This window comes from Cynocephalus volans, chromosome X (genome assembly GCF_027409185.1).
Source record: "Cynocephalus volans isolate mCynVol1 chromosome X, mCynVol1.pri, whole genome shotgun sequence".
Classification (NCBI taxonomy): Eukaryota; Metazoa; Chordata; class Mammalia; order Dermoptera; family Cynocephalidae; genus Cynocephalus; species Cynocephalus volans.
In genome coordinates this window covers 113,752,113-113,779,351 of record NC_084478.1, presented here as the reverse complement: position 1 = coordinate 113,779,351, position 27,239 = coordinate 113,752,113, and the positions used below count along the sequence as shown (strand labels likewise).

Below are 27,239 nucleotides of genomic sequence, written 5' to 3'. Positions count from 1 at the left end.
AATAGTGCCCATCCTGACATAGACATGGCACACCTCAGACTGAGGTCTCAGGAAGCCTGCTTCTCAGAGGGGTGCAATTGCAATTTCCCTGCATTGGGCTGAAACGTGACAGACTCTTTCCCGGAATGAAACATTTATGAAAACATGTTTAATCCATTTTTAGCAGCTCAGTAGTTTTTTCATGACAAAATAATATCTTTCATCCTGAAAATTTTGCCTATTGTAGCTTCTATACAAACTTAGCACTGCCATAAAGCCAGTTCTCAGGCCGAGAAGGCAGCCAATTGCAAAACAGAAAGAGAGTACAAAACATTTTGGAAAATAGAGATTCATATACACCATAGTTTGGTAAGGCAAAGAGAAAAAGGTAATGGGGCAAGACTGGACACAACTTTGTGCACTTCCCACACAGGAAAATTCTAAGGTCATCTTCAGAAAGTGTGGCTTCCTGTTGGTACAGGGAACTCTTTGTATGGGCATCTCCCCTGCTGCTCATCAACTCCTAGCCACAGCTTACCCAGTTCTTTGTCTCTTTCCCTCCCTTCTTTATCCAAGGAGTCTGCTTCCAGCACCCTGGGAAAGCCGTATCTCTTCATCCTGCCAGCCAGACATTTGGTCATTGCTGCAGCCTCTCACAAGAAGGGAGCTTCGCTCCCAGGAAGCTGAACCAGCTATGTTCTCAGCACTCAGGTATCCCATGGGGCACACAGGAGGTGAGACCCGAGACAATGAACCAGTCCCCAGGGGCCTCTGCCTTCCACTAGCCAAGAATTCCAGGTGACTGTGAGGCCACAGGCCCAGGAGACAGGGGGAAAAAAAACTGCTTCCTCATTTTTCCTTATTACCATTACCTCATGCTGGCCCTCTCTCTGCACGTCAAACTTATCATTTTTGTTTAACAGAGTTGCAGAGGCACTGAACTTGAGGAAGTGTCTCTGGGTGCCAGTCTGCATCTTTGACCAAATGTTCACTAATTGCCTATAATGTGCTGAGAATTTGGTGAATGATGTGTGTCTGCTCTCCGGGAGCTCAAGCTATAGTAGGGAGAGAGACAAGTAAGTTGCAGCTGTGACAGAGTGTGACTGTGCTATGAAGGGGTAAGGTGAGGGTCTTGTGGGGACACGTTGGAGGGTCTCCTAATCCAGACCTAAGGGGAATGGGGGCAGTTCAAGAAATCTTCCTTGACAAAGTAACAACACAATTCAGTCCAAAGGGTAGGAGTAATTTGGGTAAAGAGAACAACATGTGAAAATACCTGGAAGCTGTAGAGACAGAACAAGCAACTCCAGATGCATCAGTGGGATGAGTGGAATGACCAGATCATGTAGGGCCTTGGCCTGCAGGCTGAGAGCAATGAAGACATGCTGAGGCAGAGGAAGTGACATGATCGGGTTTGTCAGAAGGAGTGAATTACACAGAGGAGACAAGTGCCCCTTCCTTGGCTCCCCAGCCTGGAGTTCTGCCCTGAGAGGTTCTGTAAGGCTGTGTTCCTACCCATAGAGTGGGGATTGTGATGCTTAAGGGAAACAAGGAGGGAGGGTGAACAGGTGAAAAGGCAGCTAAAGATGTTTTTAAGATCATTCGTATTTTGCATTTACTGACCATATGGGCATTATTTAAGGCTTGTAAAGTTCTTAGTCCCACTTCCAAAAGCCCAGCTCCCCATCAACATTTTAGTGTGTATTTTTAAAAATTATCTTCTTTCCCTTTCACTTGTGGCTTAAAATTTTTTCTTCCTTAATAATAACACGGTTAGGCAGCTGGTTAGCTCAGCTGGATAGAGTGCTGCCTTGTAACACCAAAGTCAAGGGTTTGGATCCCCATACCAGCCAGCCGCCACAAACAAACAAACAAACAAAATAATAACACAGCCAAAATGGAGATGCAGCACAAGTTCCACCCATGGTTGCCATGTTATTAATCCCTCTATGTAGCCAATGGGCCCCAGAAGAGCTTCCAATCCCCAGGAACCCTCTCTGGCAAGGTTGGGGAGGCTACAGTCAGCTATGGGATTGACCCGTGGAAAGTGGCACAGACCCCTTTCCCCAGTACACACTCAGAACTCATCAAAGCTGGTGGGAGACTTTCCACTGAAGAAGAAATTAAAACCCTTGGCTTCTCACTTCTGTGATTTAGGAGGGAAGAGTGAGAAAGTGAAGATAATGGGGAGGATGAGAGAGAAAACAGGAATGGAAAAAAAGTGAGGGGAAAAGGAGAGGGAGTCAGACATAGGAGGTGAGACACAGAGAAGAAACAAGGAAGGAGACAGAGATGGAGAGAGGATGGATGAAGGAAAACTTCAGGGAGAGAGGGAGGAAGAGAGGAGGAGAGAAGAGAAAAAGAGGAAGTACAGGAGGGGTACTGGGGAGGGGGTCCCAGAGCTGTTTAGGTGAGGCATGGGAAAGTTTGGGGAAGGGGCAGGTGGGAGAAAATAGAGCTGCCAAAGCACTTGGATATTGTAAGCAAATGTGCAGAAGGCAAGGGAGAAAGCCAGCCCACCCCCTTGGCCTCTCTCCTCCATCCAGGGCTGAGGGCCGCTGGGTCACTCCACTTGGCTGCCCTGCGATTTCTCTGAAGCCTGCAAAGCCGGCTGTGTCCCAGCCTTGCTTTGCCCACCCGCTGCTGGGGAAGGGGTTTTGAGAACTACAGAGGGCCTCAAGCTCACCACAGATGATCTGAGGGAGAGAAGCAGGCAGAGGGGAAAGAATGAGCAACTACAAGGATGAAGGGGGATGGGGACAGGCAGAAAGTCGGACAGTCAGTCAGGCACACCACCTATGAGAAGGGCTCCGAAGCTCCTTGGTATCATTCATCCTCTGTGCCTCCTCGTAGAGAGTTAGGGAAAAGGTGCGCCTGCCCTCGGCCGCCTCCTTGCCTCCTCTCAACCCGAAGCTATCAGCTTCAGTGGCTCTGCCTAAACCCTCTCAGGTCTTTCCCCCCTTATAAAAATCATTAAGACTTTACTGTTCAGCTCCAGCTTGGCTGCAGGCTAAAAGGAAAGCTGTTTAGGGGGCGGGGGTATGGGTGGGGGGAGCAGAGCTGCCTACACGCACTGCTCCAGCCGAAGAGTTAGAGGCTGGACTGAGCACCTCCAGCCCTCCCTAAGCAGCAGCAGTAATCCAAGCTCCTCCCCAGCACACGGACACGCTCTGAAACCCACTCCAGCTGCTGGCGACTGTGCCTTTAAATTGCTGCTTTAGGAGAGTGCATCTGTGGGGAGGTAGGAGGGAGGGAAACATCTTCCTACTGATCTCCCTTTTCCCTCCCCTCCAAGACTCTCCAGGGTTTGGAGAGTGATTGCTGCCCAGCGAAAATCTTTTCTAGCTCCCTGGCTGGCAGACTGAGGCCCTCCGAGCCCAAGGCAAACCCAATCAAGAGCTGGTAGGGTTATCTGTGTCAGGATCACTTCCAGGGAAGAGTTCTGGCCCCTGACAGGACAGAGGGAAAGAGGCAGAAGAGGAGAGAGAGCGCAACTCCTAGCCTGGCTGCACAGGCTCCTTTCCAGCAGCCCAAGTTGGAGGAAGGAGCTGTACTTTTGGCGTGCCCACAGGGATATCCCCTCTCACCTTGGCAGCTGGGCTGAGAAAGGGTTCCAGGGTCCCCGCGGAATGACAACTCTTGTTCCTGCAACCCTCTCCTTCCTTCTCCTCTGGACCCTGCCAGGGCAGGTCCTCCTCAGGTGAGCTGAGTGGGGGTGAGAAGGAGGTGCATGCCAACACTGGCCGGGGTGGCCGGCCGGGGTTGCCGGCCGGGGCGTCTGGCACAGTTTCCTCTAAGTTTGCCAAAGGCCCACAGCCTGGAGGGCTCCAGGGGAGGACAACCCCTCCCCTAATGAAGACCCAGGAGCCTTTTACTAGAGATGGCAAGGTCCTGGTGCTGGTGGGAAGGCTTCTGCATGGGTGGGAGTTGCCTGGGCCTGGGTAGGGGTTAGATAGCTGAGCCCCAGAATGGAGATCTGTCCTGTCACCCAATCCTGTCTCCCTACCAGTTGGGCCACACACTGCTCAGAGCCCCGAAAATGACAGCAACATCTGTCAGCTAGCTGCCTGCCCGGGAGGCTTCAAGTAGCAGGGGATTGCCCCAAGAACACATCAGGATGGAGCTGGATTGGCCAGACCATGGCCCTCCACAATCACCCTGCCTGTGCACACATGGCAGCTCACTGTCCCTCAACGGGAACCAAGTAGTAGTCATTTCCTGGGATTGCAGGCAAGACATGCTTTGTGTTTTCTGTAAATGTGCCCACACCAATTGCCCATTTCTTATTAGACCAGGAGCCAGTGTAGGTCGACAGGGTGAGCTTAGCAGGAAAAATGGCTGGGGCTTGGACTGAACTGGTCATGACAGGAGTGCCTCCCAAGATGCAAGGAGTGAGTGCCACCATAGTATTCACCTCCTCCTCCTCCTTTTAATCCAAGGAACACCCAGGGCTGCTTGCTCCTGAGGAACAAGGCAGGCAGGGATGCTGAGCGGGGCAGTAAACTTCTTGAGAGTGAAAAGCAGCTTAGAGTGGAATGGCAGCTCAGCTTAAGTTGATGGGAGGATGCAGGCAGAAGGGGGCACCCAGCTGGGCTTGCTGGCCCTCCTGGAGGGGAGGCTGCCTCAAGGCCCAAGCTGCAGTGGCAACACTTTCACTTGGGCTTGGAGACCAGGGGTGATTAGAGCAAGACGTGCCCTTAGAGAGTCTTGAGTCTAAGCCCTTCATTTTACATATGGAAACTGAGGTCTAGTGGAGGAGTGACCTGTCCAAGGTCACTCAGGTACCCAGCAGCCAAATCAGAGTTCTTCTCTCAACCCGGCCCAGGGCCTTTCATGAGGAAGACTGTCAGCTCGGGATCCTCCTAGGTCCTGCCTCTGTTTGGGACTTTCCAGGAATGGAAGGGAATAAGAAGTGGCTGCACACAGTGACTCAGCTCTCAGGTCATCAGACAAGATAGCCCCAGAAGAGGGGGCTGCAACAGGAGTTGGGGCCCAAGACAGTGAGCCCACAGCTTGACCCAGGGTCCAAAGGCTGGGACTAGCAGAAGATATGACCTGAGAGTGGGGCTAAGGATGGTGGATAGGGTCTGGTTGTTCCTTGTGCAAGGCCATGTGGCCTCCCAGCAGGCAGGTGGCAGGTGGAAGCTGGCCAGCAGCAGCAGCAGCACCTGGCTAGTGTGGACATCCTGTGGTATAGTCACAGACTTCTGCTTGCTCCAGCACCACCACCAGCCTCCTGGATTTTCAGAGCCTGCTTAGGCCACCTGCTCTGACAGCCCCTGCTGGGGGGCAGGGTGGCCTCTGTCCCTCGGGTAAGGTCTTCCTCCTGCTCAGGGGACTTCAAGGAGCTGGGACTCTAGGAAGTGAAGTTGGGGCTGCCACTGATCTTCCCTAACTCTGGTTCCTTGGCAGCCCACCCTGGGCTGCTTGTATCATGGTATTGTGGTAGATAGATTTAGTTTTGAAGTCAATAGCTCTGGGTTTGAATCTTTACTTGAACACTCACTAGCTGTATGACCATGAAGATGTTGCTTCACCTTGCTGATCCTCAGTCTCTACATCTATATAATGGGGATAATCATAATACTTATCTGAGAGGACCAATGTGAGAACTAAACTAGATAAGGTGTGTGAAGCACTTAGTATGGTACCTTAGCTATTTATGTTATTCTGTCACTGACTGGTGCATGGATTTACTGGGAAGGAGGGGCTGGCAGACACAAAAGAGACTAGAACCCAGGACAGCAGTCACTCTGCCACCCAGCCCCACAGCAGCAGCAGTGGCAGTGGTGGAGCTGGCTGGAGTGGCTGGTGCAGTGCTGATGGCAGGATAGAGCAGGAGGCATCTGGCCCAGCCAGGAATCCAGCCTGAGCTCAGCCCTGAGCTCCGTCCCTGCCCCCATGGCTTTGCTGAGCTGCTGGTCCCTAGTCTGTCTGTTGGCTGGTAATCTGGTAAGCAGGCATATAGAAGGGGCTCTGCTGCTGTTAGAAACTTGTCACAGGAGAAGGGGGCTGGCTTCTAGGCCAGGCCAAAGCACACTGGCTCCTTCCTCAAAACCAAGTTTATGGGGAAAAAGATGGGAGTTGACCTTCTTAGCAAAACCACCCTACTGGGAGGCTTTCCCATGCTCCTAGAGCCCTGCTTCCCCACCATAGTTGCCAAAACGATTTTGCCTGCCTGCAGCGGCCACAGCCCCAAACTAAAATATAGCTCAAAACACAGCTTCCTGCTGGAGGAAACGCCAGAAGCAAAGCCTCCCTCTTCAGAAACTGGTTCCTAGATCCTGAGTGGCTCAGCATGAAGGTAAAGAAATTGAAGTCAACTCTCAGGGAAGCAAGTCGTCCTTGAGCCCTTTTCATCTTTGGCTAGGCCAGATGGGAGAAACACAGTGGCGACATTATTTCCAGTGAGATGTCTTTCTCCTTAGGGTGCTTTCAAAGAACAGAAAGAGAACACTGGATAAGGCCTCAGCCTGGGGTCTGAGTCGTGATCTGTCACTCATAAGCTCTGAGACTTTGGACAAGTCACTCCTCCTTTTGAAGCTTCAGTTTTCTCATGTGTAAAATGGAAATAATAGTCCTCACCCTCATCTCACTGAAAATTGTGATGATAAAAGGATCTAATCTATGTAAAAGCACTTTTCTAGGACTAACTGATGAGCAGCCAAATTGGCTTATGTCTGTTTTTGTTCTCCTTTTGCAAATGGGCGCCCAAAGACCCATCCTCTCCTGTCCTCCTGCCTGATGGGGACACCAGTCAGAGGTGGGTGAGGATGCTAATGGAGAAAGTCTGTGATAAATGCAGAAGACAATGGGCCTCAGACTTCTTTACCTCTCCTGTCCAGGGTGGCTTTGGCAAAAGAGGAAGTCAAATCTGGGGCCAAGGGATTCCAGCCCATGTCCCCCTCTGATTTCCTGGACAAGCTTATGGGGCGAACATCTGGATATGACGCCAGGATTCGGCCCAATTTTAAAGGTAAGAAACCTTCATCCTACAAAAACCCCTCCCTCCTCACCACTTTTGGTGGCACACTACCCAGCCAGCCCCTACTGCCTGCTCCAAGGAAAGGAGGCTGGAGGTCCAAGGCTAGTTCTCAGAAAGAGCCTCCCCTCCCCATTGCCCATGGGCCTGTGTAGCTGGTACTGCCTTCTCCCAGCAGTGTCCTGGCCTGAAGCTCAGGGAGGGAGTCCTGGAACCTACTCCCAGCCTCCTGGAATGCCCTGCCAATGGGCTGTGCTTTGCTACCCTTAGGCCCACCTGTGAACGTGACCTGCAACATCTTCATCAACAGTTTTGGCTCCGTCACAGAGACTACCATGGTAAGGGGCCTCCCTGTTTCCTGCTGCCACTCTAGTGTGAGTGGGAGAAGCCTATCAGATAGCAAGCATTTCTTCCTTCTGCTGTCTTTTCCCTTTTCATGGTCATGGCTAAAGCCATGAGATATCTGAAGTTGGCCACTGGGAGGACATTTTTCCCTAGCCTTGGAATTCCGTGGTTAAACACAAAACTAACCTAAGCAGAAGATGGTCAAACTTGTGAAGTAACTTGATGCAGAGCACAGGCTTTGGAATCAGACAAACCTGAGTTAGAATCCTGACTACCATCTAACAGCTGTGATAATGTAGGCAGGTTACTTAAATCTCTTCATCTCAGTTTCCTCATCTGTAAAATGGAGATCATGACAACACCCTCCTCACAAAGTTGGTGTGAGATTTAAATAAGATGGTGCATATAAAGAAGCACTTAGCAGAGAGCCTGGCACATAGTAAGTGCTTAAATAAGTGCCTTTTCCCTTCCCATCTTTGCCATATCAGCACAAGGCAGGCTCCTTCTGCAGTGGAAAATGCCTACTGCCCCCAAGATGTGCTCTCAGCATTCCCTCCTCATGGCCCTCCTGCCCATGTAGGCTTGCTGGGATCCTGGGGATAGCACTGCCTCTGATGGGCCCCATCTCTGCACCTTCCCAGGACTACCGGGTGAATGTCTTCTTGCGGCAGCAGTGGAATGACCCACGCCTGGCCTACCGAGAATATCCCGATGACTCTCTGGACCTTGATCCCTCCATGCTAGACTCTATCTGGAAGCCAGACCTGTTCTTTGCCAATGAGAAAGGGGCCAACTTCCATGAGGTGACCACGGACAACAAGTTATTGCGCATCTTCAAGAACGGAAACGTGCTCTACAGCATCAGGTGCACCCGCTGGATGGAAAGTTTGCAGGAGAGTTTGTGTCAAGGAGAAGAAACCAGATGGAGGCTGAGGGGTGGGAGGATGGTATCCCTGTGCTGGGCCCCAGTAAGCTGATGTTACTTCTCTCTTACTGTCCCCTCCAGGTTAACCCTCATTTTGTCCTGCCCAATGGACCTCAAGAACTTCCCCATGGACATCCAGACCTGCACAATGCAGCTGGAGAGCTGTAAGTGTCTCTAGAGAGTTACAGAGTAACGCCTGGAATAACAGCTAGTTAACCCCATCCTGTGATTTTTCCAGACAGGAAAAGGGCCACCTAGAGTGGAGAGGGACTTATCCAAGTACATACAGTCAATTCTTGGCATAGATGGGACTAAAAGACAGGGCTCCCTAACACCCAGTCCAGTGCATTTTTCTATTCCTGCACTACTTTCTGGTCTGGCTGTTCCACAGGGCCAAGGAATGGGAAGGCATCAGCCATACATTCCAGTATTCTGGTGCTGGTTGTGGGGGGTGATTGGGGTCACCTTCTCTGCTCAAAGGTATGTCCCCTCTCCTTGTGCCTTAAGTAGTTCTACCTTTACTCCCCCTGAGTTAAGACATTGAAGATACCTATAAAAATGCTAGTGTGGGCAGGGTGGGGGTACTCTTTGAGCCTAATTCCCCATGAACACAGATAACCTTTGTACAGAGGTAGGAGAGGACAGTTCTAGGCATGGGACAGTGCCTAGAGTGGAGTCAGCCAAGGCCTCCTCTATGGCAAGGGTGCCAGCCTGCAGGGGCTGCCCAAAGTGCAGAGGAGCCAAACATGTCAAGGCTGGACCATCACCTATTTTCACTCCTTCCCCATCTCCCTGGTGAGGTGAGACTGTGAGATCAGGAAATGTCCACTCATCCCTCAGAGAAGAAGAAGGCTTGTAAGGCTGTTTCCAGCATATGATAACAGTAATGAATAGAATGTGTCCTTTGTGGTCAGCTCTTTAGAGTTCGTAAACCACTTTCGCATCCAGGTTCTCATTACCCACCCACAACTCCGGAAAGTGGTGGAGCAGCTACTGTTATCCCCATTTTACAGAAGGGGAAATGACTTACCCAAAGTCACACAGCTACTCTGGGTCAAGGCCCTATACTGAATGTCTGTGAGCCTTGGTGTTTCTGCTCCCATTTCTGCCTGACGTGTGTGAATATAGTCATATGTGGAGTGAGCCTTTGTGAACTGCTAGCTATCTGTGAACAGCTTGGCATGTTCAGATATTAGCTCTCTATTTTCCCCAATTCAAGGCCCTGGCTAGGAGTCTGTGGTATACACATTGTCCCATGCATGACTGCCAGGATATAAATAGCTCTTTCCTCCCTGAGGTGAGGTGGCAGAAGCTCTGGCTCTGAGGCTGGCTTAGTTCTAAACATGTGGTTGGTACACATGCTAACTCCCCTGGGCTTGAGATAGGGCAGGAGGTTCCCAGCTGGGTTCCTTGACATCTTTCCAACCCTCTTGACCTGCTTTCTAAGTCTGCCAGAATAATTTCTCTTTGGGCCTTTTTCGAGTTTGGGTACTGGGTAGCAGAGGAGTCTGGAATCTTCCTGGTTGGCCCACCTAGGATGGGCCCATGAGACAATTAACCAAGTTCCCTCTTCAGAAAAGTTTCCCTTTCCAAGATGAGCAGAAAGCTCCTAAACCTCAGGCCTTACTCCTCATCTGTTCCCTCCTGCCAGTTCTAACCCTATGCCTACCCCCACCCAACACCCACACTGCAGCCCTCTGTCATCTCTGTCACTTTCAGTTGGCTACACCATGAATGACCTCGTGTTTGAGTGGCTGGAAGATGCTCCTGCTGTCCAAGTGGCTGAGGGGCTGACTCTGCCCCAGTTTATCTTGCGGGATGAGAAGGATCTAGGCTATTGTACCAAGCACTACAACACAGGTAAAAACCAGAATCTTTAACTGGCTGTGAGCCACAGGAGGGCCTCCAGATGAGAGGCAGGGGACAAGGCAGGCAGCTTCTATTGAAGGCCCAATCTATGCCAGATATGGTGCTAAGTGCTTCATATACCATAGTTCATTTTGGTAGCGATTATCAACACCGTTTTTCCAAAAAGGGAATACTGAAATTCTAAGAGGTTAAGTCAACTGTCTAAGTCACATGGCTAGTAAATGGAAGATTTAGAATTCAAATCCAGATCTGTCTTACTGCAAAGACCATGTTCTTGTCCCTGTCACATGCTGCAGAGCATATGGGCCTGTGACAGTGAGTGGCAGGAGTGTTCCACTTTTCCTGGAAAAAAACTTTGCATGGAAGCTGGGGAATCCACATCTAGGAGTAGTCAGTGGCTGGGAGGGAATAGGTCTGAGGGCAGTGGCCAGCTTACCATTCACACCTCCCCCTGCCGCTGCCACTGCCCAGCTCTCATGAACTGACTTGTTTTCCCAGGTGTGAAGTGTGGGCCAGGAGGCAGAGAGGGGCTGCTTTTCTAGCCTGAGCATCTGCCCGCTGCAGCTTCCCTAAGAGTTACTGTTTCCTCATTTCCCCTGACAATTTGGCTGTGAGGAGCTCTGTCCCTGAGACAGAGGCAACAGGCTGAAGAGGGGAGATCCTTGGTCCCTCCTATGGTCCACTGATATGCTTTGGGTGCTGCCTTATACATATGTGTGTGCATGTACATTGGGCATGGGAAATGTGAAGAGAAACAGGCCATTGAATTTTAAAAATGCAGGTGGAAGTTGAAATTAGTATAACCTTTTTTTGGTGAGAAAGTTTGGCAATTTGTATACAAGCCAGTGGTTTTCAGACTTTGGTGTGTGTTATATTCCCCAGGGGAGTCTGTTAAACGTTGATTTCTGGGCTGTACGTCTCAGAGATTCTGATTACATATACTTGGAGTGATGCCCAGAGATCTGCATTGTAACAAGCATCCTGAGGATTCTAATGCAGGTGGTCCGGGGAACATACTTGGAGAAACTTTAGTCAAGAAGCTAAAATTTTTTCCCTACTTGTTTATCCAGGAATCCTACTCCCTGGAATGTATTATAAAAAATAGTCCAAAATATCACATTGACTTTAGACCCTAAGAGGGCTCCTGGGTCACTATTTATACTAACAAAAACTTGGAACTGTTCTAAATATCCACCAATAGGTTAGAGGCTAAGTAAAGTACCTAGTGCGGCTGCTTGGTGGAATAGTATGCAAACATTAGAAAGAATGCTTACAAAGTGCTTATGTCATCATAAAAAAGTACAAGTGAAAAAAGGTAAGATTTAAAGTTGTATACATAGAATTATTATGTTGTGTAAAAGAAACAAACCAAACAGATGCATTTAAAAATATTAAAAGGAAATAGCACTAAATGCTAAAGTAGTGTGATACAACAGAAAAGAACAAAATCTATGGAGTCAGATAGAGCTGTGTTTGGATTCTGGCTCCACTATTTATTAGTTGGGTGCCCCTGAGAAACATAATCTCCTTGTGTCTCAGTATCTTTATCTGTAATAAGGGAGATAATAATTTGACCAGCCCCAAAGAGTTGCTATAGGATTAAATGAGATAAAATATATAAAGTCAGGACACTTAGTAGGGGCTTGATAAAGGTGAGCCTTATGAATCTTATTATTCCTTCTCTACTTCTCATTTTTACTATACTAAATAAGAGTTAATTTTGCAATTAAATACAACAAAAGAAGAAGAAAAAAAGAAGGGAAAGAAAATATGAGTACCTAGTAAAGGCATATCATGGCAAGAAGCCTGGGGCAGGGTGGACTCAGGGAACAGTAGAAGATCACAGCATCATACATCACACCAAAGCCTTAATCAGTCATTGATGAAATCATTAGCCCTTAGAAATCAGACAGGTCTGATAAGAGTAAGCCTAGTCCAGAATAAATAATATATAGATCCTCTCCTTTTTGCTTGGGTTATCCTAAGCCCCTGCTTCTGAGAGAAGCTCTGAGCTAGTGTTTTCTTAGCCTTGGGCCATGGGAAGCAGGGTAAAGTGATGATGGCTGGCAGGGGAGGTGGAGCACTGGTACATGTGCCTGGGGCCAATGCACTTTTTGTTGGTGGAATAGAATGCTACTGCTTGATGCTCTACAGGAACCCACTGCCCGCTGTCCAGAGATGGTCTCTGTTGAGCATTGTTTCCAGATGTTTGCTATCCGGCTCTTCTCACTTGCTTAAGACACAGGCAGTGTTTATCTCAGTGAATTGTTGTTTCTAGAGAGCTTCTGGGGTCCTCATAAGCACAAGGAAGGCTGCTGAGATCTGAGTGGAATCTAAGCTAATTACTTTGTTAATAATGATAAAAATAGTAATAGCTGCCTATGTGCTCAACACTTCAAATACATTATCGCATTTAATTTTTTCCATAGCTCAGTGGTGGAGTTGATATTGCTATTACTCTGTTTTACAGACAAGGAAACTTAAGCTCAAAAAGATTGGATGTTTTGCCCAAGGTCACACAACTAATAAGGGGAGAATTCAAGATTCAAACCCTGGCAGTCTGACTCGTGAGGCCTCTTGCTGTTTATCCTCTTGCTGTGCTGTCATGTGAAAGGCCTTCTGCTGGAAACTAAAGCGCTGGGAGCAAGAGGCCAAGTCCTTGATGGCCATTCTGAGAGCTTCCTTTGTACATACATCTGGCACTACATGGGTCCATTTTGAAAGGCTCATTTCTCGGGCCAGCTGAGGTGCCCAGAGGCTCACCAGCAGATAGGGCTACCCTAGTCCTGCCGCCTCTGGCTCAGCTGCAGGCTGGGAACCTGAGGCCTGATACCTCACTGTTTTCCTTACAGGGAAATTCACCTGCATCGAGGTAAAGTTTCACCTGGAACGGCAGATGGGCTACTATCTGATTCAGATGTACATCCCTAGCCTACTCATCGTCATCCTGTCCTGGGTCTCCTTCTGGATCAACATGGATGCTGCCCCTGCCCGCGTGGGCCTCGGCATCACCACCGTGCTCACCATGACAACCCAGAGCTCTGGCTCCCGGGCCTCTTTGCCTAAGGTGATGAGACATGCAAGGGAACTTGCTTGCCATAGAGCTCCCCATTTCTCATTCATCCCATGCTCCTTCCTGATCACTATTTACCTTGGATTTTAGGTTGAAAAGAGCCACAGAACAAGAGCAGGTGTCTTGCATTCTCTCTTCTCCCACAACACACTGCAGATAACATTGCTAACAATGTGGAGGCTGGGGTTAGGGTTGCTGTCTGGCTAGGAAAGGAGCAGAGACCATGCCTTACTTACTCTGACTTTCATCAGGAAATACTAGCATGTCCGAGATCAAAAGACCCTTAGCAAGTAGAAAGTCCCACTCTCTCTTGATATAGATGAGAATACAGCCCAGAGAGGTAAAATTAACTTCTCAAGGTTATGCCCCACAAGAAACAACCAAAGAAATATTAGGATTTTGAACCAACTTCTGTTCTCTTACTATGCCAGAAATCAGATACTATTAAAAGAACTTTAGAGACACTCTCCATTCTCTTGGGATGAGAAAATTTTGAGGTAGCAAATAGCAATTAAAGTTAGTGGACTCTGATCATCTGGGGCCTGGTGATGTTTTGATTACGCAGAAAGATTTGTGCTGATGGGACTGGGCACAGGTTCTCCCTGCCTCATGTCTTAATGAGGGAATTTAGAGGTCACCTCAAAGTCCTTACAGTCAGCAAGGCTCTGAACAAACCAGGGAGCAAGGCCAAATTTATTTGAATAATTTATTGAATAATTTATTCAATAAATATTTATTGAGCATGTACTATGTACTAGGCACTGTACTTGGTCATGGAAAAATAACGGGAAGCAAAAGCAACACAGTTCCTTGTGGATCTTACAGTGAACAGAGTCCCTCTTGCTCTGATTTGTTGGAAACCAGGCCCTTTAATCTCCCATCTGTCGGTGCTTTTTTGTAATAAGGCTTTTAATCTGGGACATCCATAGTGAATTTATGAATTTGCTATATGGGGGGAATAGTGGTTATGAGTAGATATTAAAGTCAGGCAGATTGGGGTTTAAGTCCCAGCCTCATCATTTACTAATAGCATGACCTTAGATAAATTTCTTATCCTCTGTCTCCTCACCTATAAACATTGGAATAAGAATATTACCTCTTCCATAGGGTTATTGTAAAAAATAATGTATCAACACATAGGACAATGTTTGGCACATAATAACTGCTCAACAAATGTTAAAACTATTGTTATAATTATTAGGTGTCAGGGTTGAAAAAACTGAGTGATAGATCTGGGGCTAAAGTAGCTGGTGTTGTCTCCAATTATTTTTGAGCTGCCAGGAAACCTTTTAGGTGGTTCAAAGCCCTCTAGGGATAAACAGTGACAAAGCTCAGATCAGGATCAAGTGTCCCGGGAGAAGTTCTTAGGGATCATTTCCTGTAAATGTGTTTCTTAGATGACGAGACTCTGAGAGGCAGGCTGGACTTAGACAAGGGCTACAGGGCCAGGCTGTGATGGCTGTGTTTTGGTAGTGGCCTTGTATGGAGACCAAAGCCAGAAAAGTAGTTCAGACCTAAGAGCCCTGCCCTAGTTTATTGCCTCTGCCATGCAAGGAGATTCTTCTCTAACTCAGGGAGATACTGCAATTTGTGCCTTATTGTTGACAAGAGAACTTCCTTTTCTGGTCCCCTCCTGTGAGTGAGCACAATCCATCTACCTCCATGAATCACTTAGTTTCCTCATTTGGAAAAAAACGGACTTTGTTGGAGGGTTGTTTGTTTGCAGCATTTGGTGCCTTCTTGTCAGATTTTAATGACTTTTTCATGGCCTCATTGGCCAGTTAGCAAGATACCCAGGCATTCACCCCACACTAAATAGCCTCATTAGCCAGCCCCACAGAGCAAGGGGACTCAGTAAGCCAGGGAGCTTCGGCTTACTCCTGAGTTTGTGTAACATTAGGTTTGGTGGGAGATCCAAAAAAAGAGATGGGGCCAGGCCAGGGGGTTCTGAAAGCCACAACAATCACCCTCCCCAATATGACGTGTCCAAGATGAGAGTAGCAGAGGGTTACTTTGTATGGGAACTCAGCTGGGGTGGCCAGTCCTCATGTTCCCAGAAAGCTACTCTTTCTTTGCTTTTGTGAGCCCTACAAAGGCACTGATCACTGTCTCCTTGTCAGGCCCTTGATCTCCACAACTGCAGGTAGCTCAGAGCAGAATATAAAGTATAAATTGAAGTTTCTACCAGAGACTGGCTGATTAGATCTAAAGTTTCAGTAGGGAAGAAGGACTCAATTCTCTCTAGATCCTGTAATTTAAATGGCCCATAGCTCTTTGGGCAGGTAGGACAAAGACAGGGGGGGCAAAGACAGCAAGCAGAAGTCAGCAAGGACAAACACATTGTTAAACCATCTATCCATTCATTCATTCGAAACATATTTACTATGTGCCAGGCACTTAGTTAGGCACTAGGGAAAGAACAGTAAACAAGATAGAAACAGTCTCTGCCATTGAAGAGCTCATAGTCTAGTAGAGGGAATGGCCAGGTATGTGTTGGATACTAAGAAGGTATAGGTAACCTGGACACATATAGCAGGTCAACTGACACAGACTGGGATGATCAGGGAAGGCCTCCCAGAGAATGTAGTATTTAAAGTGCAAGCTGAAGGACAAGTAAAAGTTATCCATATAAAGGAGAGAAAGGGGAAGGGAGACTGACTCCTTTGGAAACTGCTCAAATAGTTTAACATGGCAGGGTCACAGATTGCAAGGGGCGTGATGAGACTAAAGAGGAAGCCAGAAGCTGGATGTCATGGGAAGGGGAGTATAAACTGTATCATAAGGGTAATGGAGAACCACTGACAGGTTGTAAGCAGGGGAGTGATAATGATCAGATTTACATTTTGAAAACAAAACTTTGGCTGCTGTTTGGAGAACAGATTGGAGGTGGCAAGAGTGGATGCCAGGAGACGATTTAGGAAACTACTGCAGTCCTTCAGATGAGCTAGAATTGTGAGTGGATGGGTTCCAGAGATTTTTAAGATGTATTATCGACACACTCCTCATTAACAAGAATTTCTGATGCTTGAAGTGTCTTTTCCTTTGATGGTCCAAAGCTCTTCATGGTCCTCCCTTTTCATTAACTCATTGTTGATTTTTGTAGCAGGTATTAGATATCCCTGAGGGCTCAGTGGGACTAGGAGATGGTGAATGAAATAGGATGCCCTCTTAGTAGATAGCAAAGTGATGCCTTATCATGGTTGCCTAGTAATCCACCATCACCATCTCAGTGGAATTGCCCTAAAAGAGGTAGAGCAGTGTTTCTCAACCTTGGCACTACTATCATTTGGGGTCAGATAACTCATTGATGTGTACATGCACACACATGCACACACATGCATGTGTGTTGGGGGTGGTGTGCACTGTAAGATGTTTAGCAACATCCCTAGCCTCTACCCATTAGATGACAGGAGCTACCACCACCCCAAACTTGTGCAACCAAAAATGTCTCCAAACATTGCCAAATGTCCCTGGGGGTGGGTGTGGGGGGAGGGCAAAGTTGTCCCATTAAGAACTACTGAGGTAGATGGTTTATCCAGTGAAACCTGCTCCTTACCTGGGGTCTGCAGCACCCTCACTGCCCAACATAGCAGAAGCTGGTGAAAGTTGCCGGTCATAAATCCTGTTCCTGCTGGGGATCCCTATGGGGTGAGCTTAGCAGCTCAAAACTATATAGGGAGTCAATCTGGTTCAGGAGGTGCAAGGATCTCATAAGCCTGAGCTCCGTCTCCCCTCCTGGCCCCACCCAACTGCAACCCTGTTCCAGTAGAGATCAGGGTTCAACCTTCACAAGGGAGTGGGAGAGAAAAGTACTTAGAGTCTACCAAGGCAAGTAGCGAGAGGAGAGCACCAGGGACTGGATAGGTGGATGCCAACAGTGCCATGCAATTAAAGAAGCATCCTTACAAGGGTGAGTGGTGCCTTCTCAGGATCCCTGTCCTATTCTTCTCTCCAGAGTGAGAGATGATGCTCCAGCTCACTACTGAGCCCATGTTCTCAGCAGGGCCTCTCAAGAAGAGAAGCAGGAAAAACCACAGGGGAAAGGGAAAAACAGAGGTGAAGAAAAGAAAGGAAGAAGCTCCTAGGTTGTCAGTGAGACTGCAGCCTAGGTAAATGGCGATGCCACTGAATTGAAAGCCCAGAACCCCCAAGTCCTACTGCCACCTTCTCACTAGGTAATCTTGGCTAAGACCCTTCCTCTCTGGACCTTAAGCATCCTCATGTGTCTCTCATGGGAATCATGGGCCCTGCCCAATTATCACCATGGCTGCGAGGACCCTAGGAGATAACAGAGGGCAAACAAATACAATGTTCATGTTCATTGCCATTTATTGAAAGAAAAGAATCAGAAGAAAATAAGAAGGAAAAGAATAATAAGAAGCAGAAGCACAAGAAGAATAAGAAAAGAAAGGAAAAGAAATGTAGGAAGAAAAAGTGGATGGAAGTAGAGGGTAGAGAGTGCAGAGAGGTGAAGGATGATGGGTAGCCCAATCTCTTTGACATGGACCTTCAGGCAATGGGATTTATCAAGAAATTCAGGATAAAACTGAAGAACAGCAGGCAATTGATATGGGGTGGAAATCCACTAGATAGGCCATGGAAGGACTCCTAGAAGGCTGACTGCTCTGTTGGTGGATGTCCTAGGTGTCCTATGTGAAGGCAATCGACATCTGGATGGCTGTGTGCCTGCTGTTTGTGTTCGCTGCCCTGCTGGAGTATGCTGCTGTCAATTTTGTCTCCCGTCAGCATAAGGAATTCATGCGACTTCGAAGAAGGCAAAGGCGCCAACGCATGGTGAGTACAACTAGGGAGGGGTCCACTTCTTTCTCCTTTGGACTCTTTGCTCCCTACTCCTCCTGCCACAAACCAAGACCAAATCTAGGGCTGCAAAGACTAGACAAGCAATCAGGAACCCCAGATTCTAGTCCCAGGTGGGTCACAGTTAAGCTAAGTACTTTAAAATCTTTGATTCTGTTTCCTAATCTGTCCAATGGGACGTTAATTCCCACAAAGCAGTACAGTAGTGATTAGGACCATGGGCACAGTGACTGGCACAACATGAGCACTGAAAATAGGTTAGCCAGGGGCCGACCCCGTGGCGCACTCGGTAGAGTGCTGCGCTGGGAGCACGGCGACGCTCCCGCCGCGGGTTCGGATCCTATATAGGAATGACCGGTGCACTCACTGGCTGAGTGCCGGTCACGAAAAAACGACAAAAAAAAAAAAAAAAAAAAAAAAAAAATAGGTTAGCCAGTATTAGAACCTTATCAAGTTTGTTAATATGAGATTGCCTTGAGAAGTAGGAATGGTTGCTCCTGGCTCTCCCCCAACCCATGAGGAAGTACCCCAGGTTGTTATGCACTAAGTGGTGGTTAAGAATTCAAAAGTCAGGTGTTGGTACCTTTCTAGGGGAGCATTATCAAAGGGTACCCATAACTAAGTTGGAATTGAAAAAGCAATACTTGCCTCTTCTGGCCGCTGGGTTTCTTCTCCTTGATCTTCATTGGGTGCATCAGAGTTGTTGGGCTTGAGCTGTTGTACTCCCTCACTCTTGTTTGTTAACCCCATTTCTTCCACAGTAGAGTGATCACCTGAGAAAATATAAGAGGAATCTTGTCGTCATGACAACAGAGGCAGTTTACCCCCAATTGCCCAGGCAGTAGGTGCTAGGTAAGTTGTCATGACAACAGAGGTGCCTCGTCCACCCTCACAGAAGCAAGTGTCCAATTATGAGCAAAGCTGAAAGCTTTTGCTGAGCTACATTCTGGTTGCTTAATCACCAGAGACACAGAATACTGGTCCATCTTGTGCCCTGACTCTAATTTTCTGTATCAGTCCATTTCTGTTGCTTATAACAAACTACACAGAACTGGGTAATTTATAAGAAAACGAAATTTATTGCCTACAGTTTCAGAGGCTGGGAAGTCCAAAGTCTAGGGAATACATCTGGTGAAGGCTTTCTCTGGTGGTGACTTCTATCACATTGTGAAATGGCAGAGCAGAGAGATTCTCACGTGCTCTCCTTCTAAAGCCCTCAGTATCGCACCCCTGACCACTGTTATTAATCCATTCACTATGGCATGGTCCTATAATCTAATCATCTCTTAAACGCCCCCCCCTTTCAATTACCATAATGGGATTTCCCACCCTCAACAGTTATGGTGGGAATTAAGCTTCTTATATATGAACTTTGGGGGACACAATTCAATCAGTGCACAGCATTTATATTTTCTGCCTAATCCAAGGCTCCAAAGCCAAAGAACAAGCATGTAATGATCTCTGGGCGTATAGGAAACAACGATTTGAACCCACTGTTAAAATCCTGGCTCTAACCTGTCTCTGTCACACTAGCACAAGGACTCCTCCCTCTTCCTAACACCTCACTTCCCACTTGTGCTGTTCCTGGGGCACCCCTACCATATGTCCTCAGTAAAAGTTATCTCACAAACTCTCCCCATGGTTTCACGTTCCTTGCTAAGGTCTCTTTCTGCTGAGGGCAGGCTCCTGTCTCTTCTAGTGGTTTGTCTAATGGTTTGTCTAAATTTATCAATTCTTGTCTCACTTTAGTCCTTTAGTTGGGCCCTGGGATGTATGCCCTCTAGTGGATTGATCCACAACTGCATTTTCTTGAGTAGGGCTCATTCATTCTTCAAGAGACTTAAAAGCCTTTCCTGTCCCATACCAGGGTTAGAGAAATATATATAAACTTGGCAGAAGGGCAAGAAAAAAGGTAATGGATGCTCTTTTTTCTAAGCTAACTGCCCTCACCCCTTCTTTAGCTGTGTCACACCTACCTGCAGGCACCAAAATCTTAGCTTCATAGGGATTTTGATCTTGATGCCTTCTCCATGCCTACCTTGGAAAAGAAGAGCAGGCCACCAACCAGTCCAAAGTCCTTTTACCAGCTAAATTGCCTCTGTAGATATCTCAGCAACAATAGGCTGCCACAATTACTGTAGAGCTACTCCAGGTTGACACTAGTCCCTCCTCCTTCCCTGTACCACCCCTACCCCCAACAGCCCATAGCCTGTCTTCCTGCTCATATGTAGGTTGATGCTGGGCTCATAATGGACTTTGTCAGAACCAGTGCTCAATTATTTCAAAGTTATAACAGCAGCCTGGGTCCTGCTTAGGACCCTGGAGACTGCCTGAAAGTGGACTGAGGTTTATTATTAATGTGAATTACACCTGAAAATCAAACCTGTGCCATTAATCATGTCCCTTTTTGAGTCTCCTAAAGCCATCGCCATCCCAGTGGAACTGTAGCAGGGCTCCTGGAGGCACCAAGCAGACTGAAAAGGTTGATGGAGAGTTAGGAAATTTCTAGAACTTCTCTCTGGACCCTACTGTTCCAGTTAGAAAAGCAGAAGTTTTCAGTCTGAGAAGAGCCCTATTGAGGGAGGAGGGAAATCCACACAATTTTCAGGAAGCTCTTAGCCAAGAGCAAGTACAGATTATTCTAGGAGCCAGCCAGCTGTTTAGCCAGCTCTCGGCTTAATCCTTTTCTTCTCCAATCTCTCCTCAACCACCCATCTTCACCACCTGGTGGTCTCCTTCCATGTCACTGTCTAAAGAGGTTTAATTTTTTTCCCATGCACTTCTGCTTTGTTTTCCCAGCTAGTCTATAAGCTTCACAGGGAAAAATGAGGCTCTTTATCACCTCAGCAGGCCATAGCACCAGGCTGTGGACACAGCAGCCATGTAACCCAGCCCACCAACTTTTGCAGGCTGATTGGCAAGGGTTTTTGCTCTCAGACTGGAGAGAAAGCCTTTCCACTATTAATAGAATAACTTAAGAACTGGAAGAAATTTCAAAATATTGCCAAGTCCTCTCAGAGGCTTGGTCCCAAAACCCTGCTTACCTCTCTCCATCCTCTAGCACCCTGCCCCCATTCTCTAATCTCTTGTCTGTCAGCCTCTCTCACTTCAGTATGTATCACTCTTTCCCACCTCCACACCTCACCTCCTGCAGTATGCACTCCCTCCCCAGCTTGGTTTTGGAATATCTTCCCTCTCTAGCTCCTCCTCCTCTATAGATCACTGAAAAAAAAGTTCTATTTTAATGATCATGGAAGCCATAAAATGGTATTTGAGATTCCATTATTCCTCCCCATCACACACACACACTCACGTGCACACACACACGCACAAACACATCCCTCAGAATTTGGCCTAAATAGATAATATCCAAATCCAGGATACCCCACCCTCAAATTTCAGGTTAATCATCTTTGCTCCCCACAACTACAAGAGGTACAGTATGTTAAACTCAGAAAGAGCCAAGTGCGGCTTACTCTATTGGCTGTGTTTTCTCTCTCATGTGAAATGGCAGTTTCCAGCCTAGGAAATATTTCTAAATAATTCCCTTTAGATTTACTGTAATTGGAGAAAAGGGGAAAAAATTGGATATATAGAAACAGAAATAGCAGTTGGATCCAACTTTCTCCTTCAGAGCTTTTTTGCAAACACGTATATTCCATGATTGTATCTTCTAGCTGTGGGAGTGAGGGGATGAGGGTAAACAATAAGGAAAAGGGTGGTCTGAGGGAGCCTGAACTGAAAATCAAGGAATGAAATCATTTTACTTACCCCCATCATTTCTGAAGTCTTTGGGAGATACTTTGTTTGCCTCTCGTTCCACATCTCTAAAATAGGTCCAGCACAAACTCCCCTGTAAGAATAGTATTAAAATGAATTAGAAAATACATGTACGGTAAGCCAAGGCCTTTGATGAATGAGGCTATGGAAATAACCTTGAGCAAAGAGCTGAGGCTGCCCCACTACAACTTAGTCAATGAACAACCACGCTAGTGAGTTGCCTCTGGCCTACATGTGTACAATTCTCTCCACAGAGACTCGCAAAATCAAGAATTGCGCAGCAAAGCACTCTGGTGGGCAGACTTTAGAGCAGTTCTTTCCTAAACCAAAAGTGCCATTCCCTTTCCAGAGACAAAGGGCATCAGGCCGTTGTGCAGAGCAAGGCAAGGAGTAATTGTTTTTCCTGCCATGCACTTTGAATAAGATTCTCTCCCGAGTAGACTCTTCAGTTTGAGACCCTGAGAGGATACTGGCTTCACAAGAACAAAAAGCCATTCCCTTCCCTTTATTCTGAAGCATGTGGCTCATCCATCTGTTCATTCATTCAACAGATATCTACTGAGTGCCTGTTAGGTTCCAGGCACAGTGTTAGGCGCCGGGGCACAGCAAGTTTTTATTATGAGCTCACAGGCAGCAGAGAAAGAAATGGAATCTGTTGGCGAATCTCCAGCCTGAGCTTGCCTGCTCCTCATGCCCAGTAACAGACCTGCTCTTATGATGACAGGTCAGCTTCTAGAGATGTAATAATCGGGGGATACTAGGACCTACCACACCAACGTCTCATCTAGAAGCCACTTTTCAATGTGTTACCATAGCTGCAGAGGTCCCATTATAAAGATCCTATAATGTCCCTCTAACTAGAGAGTGTTTAAAACATACTTTATCAGGCTGGCCAGTTAGCTCAGTTGGATAGAGTGCAGCATTATAACACTAAGGTCTAAGGGTTCGGATCCTGGTACCGGCCAGGTGCCAAATAAATAAATAAAATATACTTTATCTACATTTTATATATATCTATGTCATAGCTACATAATATACATCTATCTTGTTCTTATAATTTGTAGTAAATGCCTCAGGCAGCTATAGGGTGGCTATCTCTTCCTGGTTTGCCTTGGATTTCCCCAGTTTCAGCACTGAAAGTCCCCAGGAACCCCTTCACTCCTGGGCGAAGTGAGGTGGTATTTGGCATCATCTTACAAAGGGGAATTTCACTTCAGGTGATTTCTTAGATAGCTGAAGAGTTTGCTCCAAAGCCATCAATACTCTTAAAAATTATAACCAACTTTGAAGGAAGTATTTCTTTCAACTCTGTCCTTTAGAAGCAGATAAAATTAGAATTGTTTGGTTTGTTGATAAAATAAGAGTAAATAGGCTCTGAGTGGAGGCCTGGGGGCCTCATATAAGTAGAGCTCTATTGATCAATAAGGGGCTTTGGTTCTCTCTCTCTCTCTCTCTCTCTCTCTCTATATATATATATATATATGTATATGTATACACACACACACACATATATATAATCTTTTATCTTTTACCTTGATATTTCTGTCGTTCTGTCCTTACTTCCTGGCTCTCAACTATGTTATAGCTACTTAAGGTTGTTAGCTGACTATTAGATGAATGGATTTTCTGCAGTCTGCCACATTACTTAGTACTTATGTAATAATTACCTCCTCAATGTTAATGTGTTTATCATACTGCATGTATTGTACATGAACAGAACGTGCATTGGGTAATAATTGGGTAATAAATTGAATGTTCTGACCCCTAGGTCAAATCTGCTCATTTGCAGAGAAGCCCCCATACCTGCAATAGAGGAATCAGCTTTATTCTAACTTGATTAACTTATTAGGTTATTTAAAACTTTTGGAATTTTTAGCTTTGAAGTGAGATAATTTTTAAAAGATATTATATACAAGGAGAACTAATTCTGAAGCTTTTGGAAGTCATTAAGGTCAAGTTTACCAAATCTAACTATCTCAGCTTCACTGTCTAATGGTTTCATTGTTGTTTATTATCAGTCCCAGATAACTCGACATTCAGGTGACCTCTCACAGTGGTTGGCACTTCACTGGGTTTTAGATGGCTTTAAATGATGTTATGCGTTTTAAAAAGGCAGCTCAGGGCCTAACTGAAATTGGAATCATAACATACGCCATGAACCACATATAGCTGCTTAGCATACATCTATCTCATGAGTAGTCTTGTGGCCATAGAAAAGCAGGCAATGGGTCTGTGTACTCAGCCACCTTGTCTGCATAGCATCACTATGAGATATTTGTGTGGCCTGATCTCTATCCCTCCACCTTAGAGCTTTGACCTCAAATTCTGCCCTTTTCTTCTTATAATTCCAGGAGGAAGATATCATCCGAGAAAGTCGTTTCTATTTCCGTGGCTATGGCTTGGGCCACTGCCTCCAGACAAGGGATGGAGGTCCAATGGAAGGACCTGGCATTTATAGCTCCCAACCTCCAACCCCTCTTCTAAGGGAGGGAGAAACCATGCGGAAACTCTACGTGGACCGAGCCAAGAGAATTGACACCATTTCACGGGCTGTCTTTCCTTTCACTTTCCTCATCTTCAATATCTTCTACTGGGTTGTCTATAAAGTACTACGTTCAGAAGATATCCACAAGGCACTGTGAATAGGATGGGGGCTATAGAGTCCAAATGCTGGCTTCCTGCTTTCTCCTGGGTAGGCTTTCCCCCTCCATTGGACTCCGTCAGGGGCTTGGACCATTCCTTCCTGATCTCCCACTCAGAACTTCAACTACCAGTCCCAACAATATGTGGGCCTATACTGCATGGTGCCAGTGGTGGCTGTACTTATAAAGATGGCTTATTTACCCTAATCCAGATCTTCTCCATACTCTCCCATTCTTCATGAGAATAAGGTTTGGCCATATTCGTGAGGCCAGGATGACCTTCTCCCCTTGCTGGAATCTCTGTTTTCCAGTACTCCAGTGGAGAATATTCAGACCACTGCTACTAGATTCTGGCATTTGTCATCTTAATCTGCAACACTCCTCACCCTGTCACCTCCCACCCAGAGCCTGGCCTTCACTCTGCCCTCTGCCTTTCTACTGCAGGCTCAGATAGGGAGTCTTTCCCATCCACAAGTGGTGCCCTGTGTGATGCAGTCAGGTTTCCTTCCAGTAAGAGGAAAGCAAAGCCACAGTTTCCCTACCTCTCAACAAGGTTGGACAGTCATCGGCTGCACTGGGCTAGGGATTGCTATGAAACCCAACAGAGAGGTGTTCAAGTCTCCTGGAGAGCCCAACACTGTCAGAATTGGGGCAGGAACCTTGGACCCTCAGAAAGACCACCCTTCCAGATCCATTTGAACCTCCTGGTCTCAGAAATATTTGTTCTATTCCTTAACTAGCTATCACGGTGGCAGGGTCTGTTGGGCTGCTGGGGAGTGTAAAAAGATAAAAACACTTATTCGTTAAGAAACTTAACTTGATGAAGCTAGAAAACATTCAAGGAAATTGAGATCCAGGGTAATAGGACCCAGGAAGGATAGAATACAAAAACTATCCTCACAGAGTCTTTTGCTGGCTGGACTTACATTTGTTTCTTCTTTTTCTCCAAAATCTCTTTATTTTCCAGGACCTCTCATTTCCAACTTGCTCCTTCACTTCCTTTCGGTGAGCAAATAATAGTGCCATGCAACCTTGCTCAGAGGGCTTCGAAGTTCCTGGGGAGGAACTAGGCATATACAGGACCCCTATCCTGGACAAATACTGGCTTGACCAACCTCAGGGTAGTAGTTCTAGAAGTTATAGAAGCATAAGTCAGAGATGTTTCTTCACTCTTCTCCTGCTTCCCTTTATTTCCACAGTAAGGAGCCATGAGGAGGTGTAGCCGTCACTCAAAGCTACCAGAAATGTCAGAATAAAGAGAGTTGGTATGGAAGAGCCCATTTCAGGCCTGACATACCACTAGGACATGGGAATGCACGGGCCTGGTATACTGAGTCCTTTGAAATGACCCAACTGTGAGAAATGGAAATGGGAGAGATTAAAGTGTGGGGCTAATAGCTGCAGGAGAGAGGTGCTCAAATGATCTCTTCAACATTGCATCCTTTTCTCTGGACCTAGAATAATTAACTATGTAAGCCCAATTACCCCACCCCAGCCTCCGTTTCTCTCTCTCCCTTTTTCCCTCACTCCCTCTCTCCCTCCACACGGTGTTTTAAGTTGAAAGTCAATAAATTCAATGGTCAAATCAAATCCTATAGTTAAACCAAGATATCTGCTTTCTTTCCCCCTTTTCCTATAGAGCTTGTCTGTTCTTCCCTGTTCACTGACATGCTCCTCTTATGTCTCTTTGTCTTGAGGAGAGCATTCTGGGCTGACCAGGGTAGCCAGTCCAGAAATTATTTTTATTGGCAATATTATTACTCTGGTGCCAAGGAGATTCAAAACTAAAAAATTGGCTAAAGGGAGGAGATAGAATTTTTGAGAAGGGCAGAGAGCTCCTGTTTTCCCATTTCTGCCCAGGTAGTGCCAATCAATGAGAAGCCACAAGCAATACCCTTTTGAAAGAAGCAGAGAGTATCTCTTTGATACTCTCCATGACTGGGCTGGGGTGTCAGGCTGCTGCAGCCCGAAGGCGGGGGTAGTAGGCGGGGGTGGACTATGGAGATGAGCTTATTGCACAGAGCTCTACTTGTTACAGATCTTGTCCAGATGGGCCAACTGCACAAATCTGCCCTGTTGGAAGTCTCAAGAACAATGCCCTGGAGACAGCTACAGCACTGAGCAATAGATCCTGCCCAACTGGGACTCAGATCAGGGCATCATCAGCTGGTGCTGGGAGCCAAAGAAGCCAAAGTACCAACCAACATAATAGCCCAAAGGAACTCACAAAGCTGCTCAGAGGCAATGCCATGTGGAAGGTAGTATCCCTCCCCATCAGAGCCCCTAAGCAGAGAAGGGAGATGCATGGTGTCAGAATCAAGTACAAATGGCTTTCATTTTCCTCACCCTTCCCACATATGTACAGAGGCCAGGGAAATGCTGGATCTCACTGGGTGTGTCTGACACAACAATCTATTCAGTTATGGAATTCTTGAGCTTGGAACCTTCTTACTACAGTGAATTGGCAGGAGGTGATATAAGAAGCTCACTTGGAGGTCACTTACATTTATTCTCATTCTTGTAGCACTCACCCCTCCAGAGACCCACACTACTTACTGCCTGGATCACATCTAAAGTTATTTTGAGATTTAAAACAGCATTTTTTTAAAGGGAAAAAAAACTTCCTACATAAATAAAATGTTTCAGGTGTGTTTTTTAAATTAATTCGTTGTTAATATTTAAGGTCGGTTAAATATTTTACATGTATATTTTTCCAGAGAAAGAGCTTTATTTATTTATTCAGTTGTTGTTAAGGTTATCAGCACCTCCACCTTCCCTTCAGTTTGCTTTGCTTTTTGGAAAAGCAGTGGTCTGTCTTCCTCTTTT

The 27,239-nt window shown here is 46.6% G+C and overlaps 1 protein-coding gene across 2 annotated transcripts; it reads left to right on the top strand.

Annotated features, from left to right (window-relative positions):
* The first annotated feature begins 3,608 nt into the window (after positions 1 to 3,608).
* On the top strand, positions 3,609 to 24,413 carry LOC134366989 (glycine receptor subunit alpha-4). 2 transcript variants are annotated; one of them, XM_063083621.1, is made up of 9 exons: positions 3,609 to 3,679; positions 6,825 to 6,955; positions 7,232 to 7,299; positions 7,948 to 8,171; positions 8,313 to 8,395; positions 9,951 to 10,091; positions 12,953 to 13,167; positions 17,818 to 17,967; positions 24,123 to 24,413. In XM_063083621.1, the coding sequence occupies exons 1-9, from the start codon at positions 3,609 to 3,611 to the stop codon at positions 24,411 to 24,413; spliced, it is 1,374 nt and encodes a 457-aa protein (XP_062939691.1). The 2 variants fall into 2 exon arrangements, with proteins under 2 accessions (XP_062939691.1, XP_062939692.1); XM_063083622.1 differs by lacking the exons at positions 3,609 to 3,679; positions 7,232 to 7,299 and having other exon boundaries at positions 6,854 to 6,955.
* Positions 24,414 to 27,239: the final 2,826 nt, after the last annotated feature.

Coding starts and splice junctions, on each gene's coding strand:
- LOC134366989 (XM_063083621.1), top strand. CDS start 3,609: ATGACAACTCTTGTTCCTGCAACCCTCTCCTTCCTTCTCCTCTGGACC. Junction 6,956..7,231: donor GATTCGGCCCAATTTTAAAG/GTAAGAAACCTT, acceptor TGCTACCCTTAG/GCCCACCTGTGAACGTGACC. Junction 13,168..17,817: donor CCCGGGCCTCTTTGCCTAAG/GTGATGAGACAT, acceptor TGGATGTCCTAG/GTGTCCTATGTGAAGGCAAT.